This window comes from Pimephales promelas, chromosome 18 (genome assembly GCF_988280905.1).
Source record: "Pimephales promelas chromosome 18, fPimPro1.hap1.1, whole genome shotgun sequence".
Lineage (NCBI taxonomy): Eukaryota > Metazoa > Chordata > Actinopteri > Cypriniformes > Leuciscidae > Pimephales > Pimephales promelas.
Window position 1 is genome coordinate 20,315,547 of NC_142786.1, and position 13,710 is coordinate 20,329,256.

At 36.1% G+C, this 13,710-nt stretch overlaps 1 protein-coding gene across 6 annotated transcripts in view; it reads left to right on the forward strand.

The window, feature by feature from the left end:
- Nucleotides 1–13,710, forward strand: part of csmd3b (CUB and Sushi multiple domains 3b) — a 636,199-nt gene that overhangs the window by 412,195 nt on the left and 210,294 nt on the right. For all 6 annotated transcript variants that reach the window (XM_089123029.1, XM_089123027.1, XM_089123028.1 and 3 more), the window contains 4 exons: nucleotides 4,393–4,519; nucleotides 6,222–6,424; nucleotides 6,510–6,701; nucleotides 8,125–8,263. In XM_089123029.1, coding sequence (XP_088979155.1) covers nucleotides 4,393–4,519; nucleotides 6,222–6,424; nucleotides 6,510–6,701; nucleotides 8,125–8,263 — 661 coding nt within the window. The remainder of the gene's footprint in view (nucleotides 1–4,392; nucleotides 4,520–6,221; nucleotides 6,425–6,509; nucleotides 6,702–8,124; nucleotides 8,264–13,710) is intronic.

Here is a 13,710-nt window from a genome sequence, read left to right on the forward strand (position 1 = left end):
ACCGTGGCTCAACTATATGTTTATCAAGCGACAGGAATATTTTTTGTGTGAAAAAACAAACAAAAATAACGAGTTTATTCGACTATTTCTTTTCTTCCTTGTAGGCCAGAACGAGACTTCCTTATAGATTTCCACGACGCATGCGCGAGAATTGCGATCTGAAGTAGTGAAGCTGGTGTGAGCAGATCGCAAATCTCGCGCATGCGTCGTGGAATTCATTGACTTTTTGGGCCGTCAAGAGTAGGGGTGGCACGGTACATGAAAAAACACCCGAACCGTTCGGTCCGCTTGTCTCGGTTCGGAGCGTATGTGCGTCTCACGGTTCGACGCATGTGTAACCTCGTGCCCGTATGTGACGTGTGTTTTCTTTTCGCGCGACATAAGCTTGTTCGACTTGGACCGGCGCTGCACAGAGCGACCGGTGAATAACATCACACTAGAGCGGGAACGACGGCTCCGTCACTCACTTTCGCGGTATTTGATGTCATTACCGATCGCTCTGTGCAGCGCCGGTTCAAGTTAGTAAACAAGCCAGTAAAAGTGGAGTATGGAGCGCTGCAGGTCACGGCACGCGGAGAAATGGCAAGTGGGAGAGATGAGGGAGTTGGAGAATGCGCCAGCGTCCTATAAGTCTATAAGTCCGGTGTGTGGGGACATTTTTGATTTCATGTTATGGTATTTTAATATAACGTTACAGTGGCACTTTATGTTTAGATAAGAGCTTCAGTCAAATGTTTCCAAATCCTGCACTTTAATTTAAACTGAAAAAAGGGTACCCTCACTTTTTGGGAATAGAAGCATTGTTGATACTGTTTTTTGTGTTGAGGTTGAACTTTTCACTTTATGTTTATGGCCTTTGCTATTTCTATAGCCTAATTATAGGCAATGAGGTTTCATGTATATTGACTTATTCATAAAAGACAGTGTAGTTCCTCTTTTTTTCTTTTAAAAGATAGAATTTTTGTTAGAGCTACAAAAGTTGTCAGTTCATAAATGCAAGTTAATTTCTTTGTGTAAATAAGATTTGTGTGATAAAAACGCACAAGTTCTTGTAGACATAGTGATACACGTTCTCCTTTTTTTTTGCCAAATAAACGAAAAGCATGTCAATTTCTTCTCTCTTGCTGTGTCAAAATCTCACCTAGCTTTCCTCTGAGATAGTCCCAAAATGTGCTTAAAGTCAAAGAGTCAAATTCAGTTTGTGCATGATTGCATGAATATAATTTTTTTTATACTGTATCCTAAAGTGTGGATAATTAAGCTATATATCACATGCTGAAGTACATTTCTGAAGTGTTAAAGATTAAAAGAAAAAAAAAAAACAAGAACCGTACAGAACCGAAAACCGTGACACTAAAACCGTGATACAAACCGAACCGTTGGTTTCGTGAACCGTGCCACCCCTAGTCAAGAGGCAGTCCCTTAGGAGCCAATGTGGTAGTTATACAGCTCTCAAATTTATTCAAAAATATCTTCATTTGTGTTCCGAAGACGAACGAAGGTCTTACGGGGTTGGTACAGCATGGGGGTGAGTAATTAATGACTTAATTTTCATTTTTGGGTGAACTAACCCTTTAACGTATCTGTAAATAACCGAGATAACAAATGTTAACAATGTTGTGCTGAATGATTCATGTAAATACTGTAGCACCAAACGGTGATGGCAACGACACTTTTGCCAGGAACTGAAGCTTTTCATCGATCCTCTCAACAATAAAATTATTAATATAACCCTAAAATGCATAGTTAAGGCCCTTAACTAGATGATATATAATCTTTCTGTCTCCAGAAATCACCAATTTCCTCCAGTGAAATGTGAAGGGGGCGTGGCTTAGCCATAGGTCAATAGCTTGTTTTCACGTGACGTCAAGCCACTGCGTTGCCATGGCGCGAAATGCAGATGGAGGACAGGAAGTGATTTTCTATATTTAGGAAGCACTATAACACACTCAAAATGCCTATGTTTTGCGTCGTTTATGGTTGCTCAAATCGATCAAACCACAAGGAGTTTTTATCGTGTGTCAAAAGTTGTTGTTCATAAGGGTGGAAAATACAAGAAATTGACAGAAAAACACGGGGAAAAATGCCTTGCAAACCTACGTATGCGGTCGGGAGGAGCCGAATGGGAAAATGCCTGTGTGTGTGCAGTGATCACTTCGTCAAATCTGAGTTAATACATTATTTATGTGGCTTATAATTACATTATTCAGGTGTTTAAATACACTTATGTGGCTGTTGTTATGTAACGTACCAGTTTCCGAACTTTGTTAGTTGCTGATATCTATGGCAAATCTCTCAATTCAGTTCAAAATCGGTCCTCTTCATAACGTAAGGATCACGTCCAACATATGTTTCGATTTTCTGTTTATATATTTCTCTTGTAATAGCGTCTAAAGTAGTGCAGTACGGATTTTCCTCCATCTCGTCCATTGCGCTCTTCACTCCTTGCCCTCCATCTGCATTCCGCGCGTCAACACAATCATGTGACTGCAAACCACCTATTGCACTGGGAGAGGACATGCACATTTTTTAGGCTCAAACCAGAAGCCCTAGTCACCTCCCAATCTTCCTGCATTGATTTTCAACGCGTGCGCATCCAATCAATGGTGACGTGACCGGCCAATGACACGTGACTGAGCCGCGGCCCTGATGAGCGATGGACGTGGCGGGATGTTGGTTTAGCGAAAGGATTGGGAGGGACACGTTCGGAAGACGCCTCTATTCTGGATGTCTAAAAAACACACTAATGTTCAGATTAATCAAGTCGCAATCTGAACCCTGTTATTCAGGCTTCATTGAGCCGTGCGTCCATTGTTTGTCATGTAGATGGTTTATGCAAATGAGACTCAGTGACAGGAATTGCTGAAAAGGGAATCATTAAGAAACTCTCGAAACTGTTCCTCCCGGCCCCTGCAGTTTTTCACGAGAGGGAGAACGGGAGGGACGGGATAGGGGAAGATGGAAAAGGGGTCTGAGGGGAAAAGGGACTGCCTGCAATTAAAGTTTGCTAACAAAGTGCTTGTGAAAGCCGACTGATAATGAACCTGGTGCAAAGTGGCAAGTCTGAATGCCATCAGGGTGCATCAAAATGGACGTCAGGCTCATTTGTTCATTTGATCGATGCTCTGACTTGAAGCCACCTCTGATCAACTTGGCGTCTAACAGGGGATTCAGGCTGAAGAATAGCTGGGTGAGTTTTCAACTGTAGGCGCCCTGCGGACTCCTTTAAACGTACCTTTTAGGCTCGCTAGTTTGTTTAATTTGTCTGCTAAAAATATCCCACTGTGACTATTGATGTATCGCTGGTGACTTCTGTCATTATTAACATTTGCACCACATGAAAATTAGGGTGATGGAAATGATAATGATAAAACATTTCTGAAATAAACTGGCTGACTAGGCTAGTTTTAATATAATTATCATAAATATACAAATTTTCTGAATAAAATAAAAACAAATATATACAATAATATCACATTTAACAAAATAAAATCATAAATATTCTATATTTTGTATTTAATATAAAAATATTTTAAATGGTATTAATGATTAATGTGTACGTGTGTGTGTGCGTGTGTGTTGGGTAGTTATTGAGTTGTTTGTTCGTTTTTATTCAGTTTTTTTGTATTTTATTTGTATTTTTTTTATTCTGTAATTGTTTGTACTGTCAATTGTACACAATAAGACAGTGGGCACCAGGAATTCAGGATGATGCAAAGTTGAAATGACACTCAGTTTCAGTTTCCCTCTTTTCAACTTTAGTCTACTTTGTTGTATTAAAAGAAAAGTCATTCTATGAGATCCAGAAAGTGTTCAGATGCCTGTAAACCTCACGGCGCTTCATCAATATAACTGTGTGTTTTACTGTGCTTTTCATTCTCGTGTTGTGCTTGTTTGAGAGACGCTCATTTATTTCAGCGCTCACCTGCAAATCTTCAGGGGGTGCGATTAATCACGATTAATCGCATACTAAATAAAAGTTTGTGTTTTGTATTTCTTAAATATATACATGCATGTGTGTGTATGCATGTATATATTTGCATACACACACATGCATATATGTTTATATGTATATATCTTTATATACAACATAATTATACACAGTACTCACGCATGCATGTATATTTTTAAGAAATATTTGCATGTATATACTGGATATATGTTTATATATAGCCTAATTTATATAAACATTTTATAAATAAATAACGCATTTATCTTAAATATATACATGCATGTGTATTTATATATATACACACATATATATTATGTAAACACAAACTTTCATTTTGGATGCGATTAATCGTGATTAATCGTGATTAAACGCGATTAATCGTTTCGCAGCCCTAGTTTGTGCCCATGATAAACTGCTTGTTCTCACTCCTCTTTCCCCAGCTGAATGCGGTGGGCGTTTTAAAGGCGAGACATCTGGACGCATCTTGTCTCCAGGTTATCCGTTCCCCTACGACAACAATCTGCGCTGTACGTGGGTCGTCGAGGTGGATTCGGGAAACATCATCAGGTGATGGTCAATATTTGCTTCAAATGTGAATATATTGTGCTGTCTGTCCTCCACCGATCGGTTCCAGCCCATTCTCACTCCCAAGGCGTCACCTAACTGACGCCTTGGGAAGCATTTGGACATGCTTCAATATCTGACGCTTTAGGCGCCCTTTAGCGTCAGTGAGGTGACGCCCTAGGATCGCGTGTACCCTACCCCCACCCCATACCTTAACCTAACCGCGTCCTCTAACTGACGCTTTCCTTTGGCGTCAGTTAGATGACGCCGTGGGATCGCGTCATGTAAGTGACGCTAAAGGGCGCCTAAAACGTCAAATATTGAAGCATGGTCAAAGGTGACGCCTTGGGGTGAGAATGCGTTGTCGGTTCATTACCAAACTCTTAAGAATACAGCCAGTGAATTCAGCGGAGACGAGAGGCTTTATCTATTAAAGCTGTAATGGTGGAGCTGGCCATTGACGCTGCATTTGTACGGAGAGAAAGGAAGACGTCAGATGTGCCTTATAAATCTCTTTGTTTTCCACCTACACTGCCAAGCTCATTATAATGCTTAAAACACTGTTGCACTTTTAATGCTGCACTACAACCTAATCATTTTCAACTCCAAAGCGTTTTGAAATTGCACACTCGTTCATTATTTGTTCATTTGCCGCTGATGTCTCGATCAGACTAGATTGTTAAATTGTAGTCAAGAACTGACGCTCAGAATGGAGATGCAATTGTTCTCCTCAATTATTGAACCCTGGAGCATAATATTTGAGATATGACTAACTCTAGCTTTGTGATTTGTCACGACTCTGCAAAGAATTGATCGTTTATTTCTGCCTAATCAAACTGTTCTATCTGTCTGGGTTCAGAGAGATGTAAATATGTTATTTTAGTATCATTGAGATACTATTATTGGTTATATTAATATTTAAGTTTATATTTGTATATTTTCTTTTTTAATTTAAAGTATATATATATATATAATTTATTCATACATTACGCATATACATTTGTGTATATATATATATATATATATATTATACACATTATTATATAAACTTAAATTATATAAACTTATTATATCATATATTATATGAACAAACTTTTATGTTAGATGTGATTTATACTATATAAATACACACATGCATGCATATATTTAAGAAAATTAGTATTCATATATAAAATATGTTTATATATATATATATATATATATATATATATATAGTATTTACGTGCAAATAATTCTTAAATATATACATGCATGTATATGTATTTACAAAATAATTATATACAGCACACACACATATATTATAAACACAAACTTTTATTTTAGATGCAATTAATCGCAATTAATCTTTGCACAGCCCTACTATACATATACTGTCTATATAGTTAATTGTTTCTATTTCAGTTTTAGTTTGTCATTTTAGTACATTAAGTTAAACTACATGAAAATGAGCAATAATGCCTTTCCAACCACCTGAAATAAAATAAGTTTAAGGTCGTTTTTTCAGTTTCTGTGGCAATTTTTTATGGGTTTCGTCGTTGTAATTTTAGTAAACTATAATAGCTGTTCGTTTAATGCATTGTGGATAATAACACCTGTTCTGTGTCTGACAGCCCTTTTTTTTTCCATCGCTGTACACTGTGCATCTAATGAAGCGTGACTTGAGCAGACCTAATGCATGTATGCGTGTTCACCTTTACATGAACAGCCTGCAGTTTCTAGCCTTCGACACGGAAGCGTCCCACGACATCCTGAGGGTCTGGGACGGGCCTCTGGAGAACGAGATGTCTCTGAGGGAGGTGAGCGGCTCTCTTCTGCCCGAGAACATCCACAGCACGCTCAACATGGTCACAGTTCAGTTCGAGACCGACTTCTACATCAGCAAGTCTGGATTCGCCATCGAGTTCTCCAGTGAGTTGATCTGTGGTCTGTGTGACAGCATACAGTAACTGCTCATAAGGGGTTAACTGACTTAATTGCTCTGATGTGATCACAGGCTCGGTGGCCACGGCCTGCAGGGATCCAGGAGTGCCCATGAACGGCAGTCGTAATGGAGACGGTCGCGAGCCTGGAGACACCGTGACCTTTCAGTGCGATCCTGGGTATGAACTGCAGGGAGACGTGAAGATCACCTGCATACAAGTGGAGAACCGCTACTACTGGCAGCCAAGCCCTCCTGTCTGTATAGGTGAGGGGTTATACTGGGATTCACTTAAAGGGATGGATAGTGTTTGACTTTAGAATTATTCGGGTTGCATTTATCATTGCATTAGCCGCACAGCATAATTGCCAACGTCACATTTAAATGTCTTTGGAAAACAAGAAAAACACAAAATTACTTAGGCAATTATGCTACGATTTGTTTCATCTTGTAATTTTCTTGCAATAATATTAAATAAACATTACAAATATACAATCCATTAAAAACTAAATAAGAATGAGCAACAGGGTTGCTTTCTACACTAGTTTGTGATCAAATGTTTGAATGGATTATATTAAATTGACATATAATTGCAATATTTTAAATAAAAGATATATGTTTGGGGTTTTTTTATTTTATTTATTTATTTATTTATTTTATTTGAATGATTTAAGAAAAAGTGTTGGAGTTTGAAGAATTCCGTCAATACAACAATTATGAAAGAAAGGAAGAAGAAATTTGTTTATTTTAGTGCTATTTTAGGATCATTCATATCATATACTATTTATTTTTCTAATTTTATTTTTTATTCCTTTTTTTATTTTATTTCAGTTTTAGTTAGTTTACTTTAGTACATCAAGTTAAACTAAATGAAAATCAGAAATGTTGACATAAAAGTTTTTTTTTTATTTTAGTTAACATATATTTATTTAAAGCAACAGAAATATATATATATATATATATATATATATATATATATATACAGTATATATATAGTTTTTGTATCTAACAGTTTGCGCAACAAAGCAGGATTGGTGTCCATGATGTTTTTAAAAAGTTATGATATGTCATTAGTAAACTGTCTTTTCGATATCTGTAAACATTAGACAAAACCTCATACTGTACATAAAAATTATTGTTTTACTCATTTTCATAACACATATTCATGGTTCTGAGACATCCAAGCAGCTTAGAGTTAATTAGTACATATTGCTTTAGATGCTGACAACTGAACATGTATCTAAAAGTTCTTTAAGCAGTTTTTTCTCAAGAGCTGCACTCAGTGTGAAGGACCTGACAACCATTGAGATTCCCCATCATCGCAGTGACATGAAAGTCAAATTAATGAATGTCAAATTACCAGATACGGATTGTCTCTTTCTTTCAAAAGACCCTTCATATTGGAAGCAGGAAAGTGAGGCTGCAGGATTTTCAGGTCTTTCCTTTCATATTTTAAATAACCTTTCTCTCTTGCCATAGTTCTCATTCTCATATATAAGATATGAGCGCTTTACATGGCCGTCTCCTCGGAGGAGCTTAAATATCTCTGTCTGTGCGTGTTCACTCCCGCGCTCTTTCTCTGGGTTGCTGGTTGGCACAGATGTTCAAGCCGCATGTTTTAATAAGAGATTCTCCTCATGTGTTACTAATGCCCATATGCTGCTGATACGAGTCCTCTGTGTTTTCCCAGCTCCATGTGGGGGCAATCTCACCGGTTCCTCTGGGTTTATCCTGTCGCCCAACTTCCCTCATCCGTACCCGCACAGCAAGGACTGCGACTGGCTCATCGCCGTCAACTCTGATTACGTCCTGTCTCTGGCATTCATCAGGTAAACTCACCTATGAGCTATTCTGTAGGCCCATACACAAAAAAAATATATATATATATTTGAAATTTGGTATATATGCAAATATTTGAAATTGGCCCAATAAATATATTTTAGTTAAATATATGTAAATACATTTTTATTTTATTTTCAATGTTTAAATGACTTCAGGAAAGATGTCATAGTCCTAGGAAAGCAACTATCTGTCATTTTACATTGCAGTCATTTAAATGTAAGCACAGTATTTATTATTGTTGTGTGTCATAATACAGTAGTGAAATATGGTAGCCTACTGTACTGTTGTACATAGGGGAAAAGGTAGAGTAATTACTATGATCAAAATACCGACTTTAGCAAGCTAAACATTTTATGATCATATATTTTGTCATATATTTTGCATTACGTTTTAAATGTAAATATTTTGCACACTTAACATCATATATTTGTGTTATATTGGAGAATATATTTCAAAATGATAAATATAAGTGAACAACAACGCAAATATATTTCAATGTATTTGGAATATATGCCACACATATGTTTGACACTATAAAATATATTTATATATATTTATTTTGTGTAAGCGGGGGCTGTGCAATTCGTACAATCATATTAAATGAACGGATGGAAATTCCCAAACAAAACAATACAATATACTTCATGATAGAGAGAGTGAGAGAGAGAGAGAGAGAGAGAGAGAGAGAGAGAGAGAGATAAAACTACATTGTTATATAGTTTTTATTTATATTCTGAATTCGTTTGAATTCTTTTAATACTTTCTGTTTTAATTTTAGTATTTTTTTAAATATGTCTTTTATTTCAATTTTTATTTCAGTTTTAGTTATTTAAGTACATCAAGTTAAACTAAGTAAAAATAAGAAATGTTAAAATAAGTATTTTTTTCATTTAAAATTATTTATTTAAAGCAGCAGAAATGTTTTATAGTTGTATTTATTATATATTTTTTCATTTTTATAATTTCTTATAATATAATATATATAGGCCTATATATGTTTTACTATAATAAATTAAATATCAAATTTAATTCAAATAATTATGGCATTAATTTTTGTATGATTTAATATGTTATATAAAGATCTCTGCTACATATATATATATATATATATATATATATATGGTTTAAAACTAGCTACTCTTACATTTAATATATATATATATATATATATATATATATGGTTTACAACTAGCTACTCTTACATTTAATATAAATATATATATATATATATATATATATATATATATATATATATTAAAAAGGAACAACATACAGTATACAGTACGAATATACAGTATTTATGCAAGCATATCATATTTGTCGTACAAATATCATTTTTATTTATTTTAAGAATGATAAATTTATGATTTATGAATCAGTGTTGTGCACAAAAACACATAATAAATAGTCATGGAATCATTGAACAAAGAGAGGGAGAAAAACAAACACAACTATATTGAATATTTATCATGTATGCATAATCATACAATAGTAAATATTTATTTATTTATGTATATAGAGTTTATATATGCATGTATGCGTATGTGTACATATATATATATATATATATATATATATATATATCAAATATATTCTAGACCTCTGTCGTCATCTTTGATGACAATCCGATGTTTATTAGCAGCTTCAGCTTTAGTGTTTGTGGTATAATGTCGTGAGGTTTGTATACTTGCCTTCGTTGTCCAGGAAGTTTTGTGAATGCAGACCGTGCGCTTCTCTGTGGGAAGGTTAATATCTGCTGAACCCTCAGTTGTGCTCAGGTCAGCGCAGTTTAAATTGTGGCCGATGAAACGATCGGAAATAATCTCACAGTGCGCTTATTCCTGGTGTTTGGTTTATGCCTTCACTCGAGCTATAATATCTCCAGCTGATGAGTTCACGAGTTCATTTAGAGGCTGCTGTGTCATAACGCTGAATTTAAAACGAGCGCCCACGGTGTCCTTCGACATGGCCGCAGTCGACGTGTTGAGTAATTCTGTAGCGTGACTGCTATCAATGTCTGAATTAAAATGCATTTCATGTCTGGGAGAGATAATGAGCCCAGCTGGAATTCTTTGCTCATTTTGTCTGTAATGAACCTGACGGTGGTCCTTTTTTTTTAGCTTCCCCTCTTCTTGCCTTAAAGGTGTAGAGCGGTGTCTCTGCCTTGAGTGATGTGACCAATTAGTATAAAAGCAGGGTTGATAAATTCCTTCACACTCCAATCATGTTGCTAATTAAGTCCATTTTTCATTTAGCCAACACGAAGCGACGCTCGAGCCACAAGCGGATCCTCCATCCAGGCGGGGTCAGCGTGAGGTTAAGTCGTGTGCTGTAGTAGTTTGTCCAGTCGCCAAAGTCTTAATGTTAATGCTAATAGCGCCGCTAGCAAGCCATTCCCTTCCACCTGGATAAAAGCATGTCGCGAGGGTATAGTCCAGGCATGAGACCGTGGAATTATAATCAGAATTCGCGCACAGACAGTGGAAGAAGAAGAAGAATAAGTACTTAGGTCTCTCATGCTCACACTTGCGAGTGTTGAACGTTTAAACTCTTTGACTCATCATCTAAGAGCAGTGTCTTTAATGACAGCGATAGCTCAAAAACAATCTTCCATTCTGCCTATGTGTCCCATTTACAGCATTCATCACAACAGGAATTGCCATTTGAGGCTGTTTTGTGAGTTTTCTAGTGCCTAATATTTTTCAAAACCTTCACAGCTGCTAGTTAGAGCCATACATCAGGCCCAAAACAGATGAGGAGGAACTTTTTCTCTTTTTTTCTTAGTGTCATCCTCATGCTTGGCGTTATGTAGCCTCTTTCTCATTTGAATTTCGTCCTCTCCGAGTAAACAAGCGTGTTGGAGTTCTGCCAGGACGGCAATGTCTCAAACAAGTTTCTAATAAATAGCTCTCGTTCGGTTCCATCTCAAAGACTTTCATTACACAGTCCATTACTGACTCCTTTCTCCTTAAAAAATCCACCGTATGAAATATGTCCATAATGAAATTGAAAATGAACAATACACTCCGGGAAAAAAAGTGACCTCTTTTAGCATCACTACAAATGTAATCCCATCCGGGTGTCTGTCTACGTATAGCATTAGGACAGTTTGTGCCATCACCCTTATTTCGGCAGAAATATTTGTTTTCTGATTGACGGGTACAGAGGGTATGAGTACGGGGGGAAGCAGATGCATCTGTTTATCCGAAATTAATGACTTTTTTAATGTGGTGTAAAGGATCTTATCCTGTATATGAATTATCCTATAATAACCCCTAAGCAGTGGATTCTGACGCAGTGAAGTGTGGTAGGCATGCTTAGCATTCTCTCTCTGCATAATGGGAGTGTAAATCTGATTCACTCACAATCCATCGCATCCAAATGACTCTCCACTGATGTGCGAGACCTTATCATTGCACCTTACTGCAAATGAAAAGGTGCAAGTGTTTATAAGTATGTCTCCGGAATCTCAGATTCTGCACTGGTGTTTGAGTCAACGCCTGGTTATTTATATGTTCATGGTCAGCTGTCATACAGCCCATATGGACAATACAGAGACATACCTCAACGTACCTAGTACTGTACACAGCAAGTTAGCTTGCACAGCAGGCATTTCGATGGACAGTTGTTAAATAATTTGTCATGGAGCACTCAAAAAAATAACTTGCTTTATTTCAGCATTATGCAGTTCTGTTTTTCCAATTAACTTAATGTACACTGTAACGGATTTCTGTAATTTGAACAGTATTTTACTGTAATATGTAATACTGTTAAATATGCCAACAGTATAGACCTTATGTAGCCCCGCCCTTTTTTAGCGTTGCGCTCGTTGTCTTTTGACTTCCGGTCTGTATTTTCACAGCGATCTTGCATAGGTATGAATGAACTGCTCGTAAAAAAGTTAAAGACATCTGCTTTACAATGCTTATGATAAACATTACAATGCTCATGATAACTTTTGTTAACTCTACAATAAGTAAATCCACTTCACCAGCTAATTACTCCTCGACAGCGATGCCATTGAAATATGCAGAGCGACCGTGAAACCGGAAGTTCAAAGACAATATTCTAAAGATGACGGCGCCCACGTTTCTCTGGTGCATAAGGTCTATAATACTGTAAATAGCTATGAATTGTGGGGAAATATGTGTTTACTACTGTAATTATTTTCTACTGTAAAAAAAAAATCGGATATCAATTCTAATACTGTAAATAAAAATACAGTAGTTGTACTCATGAATACAATATACAGTATTATTCCTGTAAATTAAAATATGGTACTTGTACTGTAAATGAAATACAGTAATCATACTGTAAATATTAATACAGTATACATTTGTATCACTTTAAATGAAATTACAGTAGTAAACACTTTTACAGTAACTTACTGGCATCCAATTTACAGCAAATTTTTACAGTGATGAAGGTTAATTCAGCTTATTTACTATGGTTGGGCACAGCTTAATTAAAATTGTCAGTGAATTTAAAAAGGCTCTCTGATATGATGCAGGTATTCAAATTCATATATTTGTTCATATGCAATAAAATGTATTTCAGTGTCACACAAATACATTTCTAGACGGCTACCAATGGCACTTGTTAGCATCTTAATTTATAAGATTTACATGCTTCATCGACCAAAGTGGTAACCACAATGGTAACGCACTGTAATTTAAATGGTGCTAATAATTGTAATGTAATTGAACATTAAACACAATTATCCACTAATAAGTCTTCCACTTTTTTAATATTCTCAAAAACACATAAAATAACACTTAATTTATACATTTATTCTGTCTTAATTCATCCATATGCAAAGCATGCTGGGAACTAACAAGCACAGCCCGGTTTCAGTTAATGCAATACAAAACGGATTAAGTAAACTTAAATTTGACATATTTAAGTAGATTGAACACAATCAGATTAAGTAAGGACAAAATGTATAGCAATATTGTACAGTAGCTTAAGCTCATTTTAATTAAGCAATTTCGACAAGCAGCAAAAATCATTTTTGATTGAATGATCCTAAGAACACCAGCAAATCAACAACAGAATGGCTGGAATCACTGTGTTGCACCGGCCCAGTCAAAGTCAGACCTCAACCCGACTGAAATGTTGCAATCCTCAATGAACTAAAGCAACGTTGTAAAGAAGAGCGGGACAAAACTCCCCCAAAATGATGCAAGAAACTGATGCAGAAACCCATTCCTTAAATGTATTGCTTCTAAAAGTGTCTCTACAAACACCTTGGCTTTTCCATTTTGGCTTTATTTTTGTTAAATAAATAAATACAACATGGTGTTATAAGCAATTTCTTGCTGTTCATCTGTGTTTGCATTTATCAAAAATATTTAATGGAGTAAGGCGTGTGACAACTTGCCCCGGTCTCCCCTATCATTTTAAAACATTCTCTCTGATTCGTTCGCAGACGAAA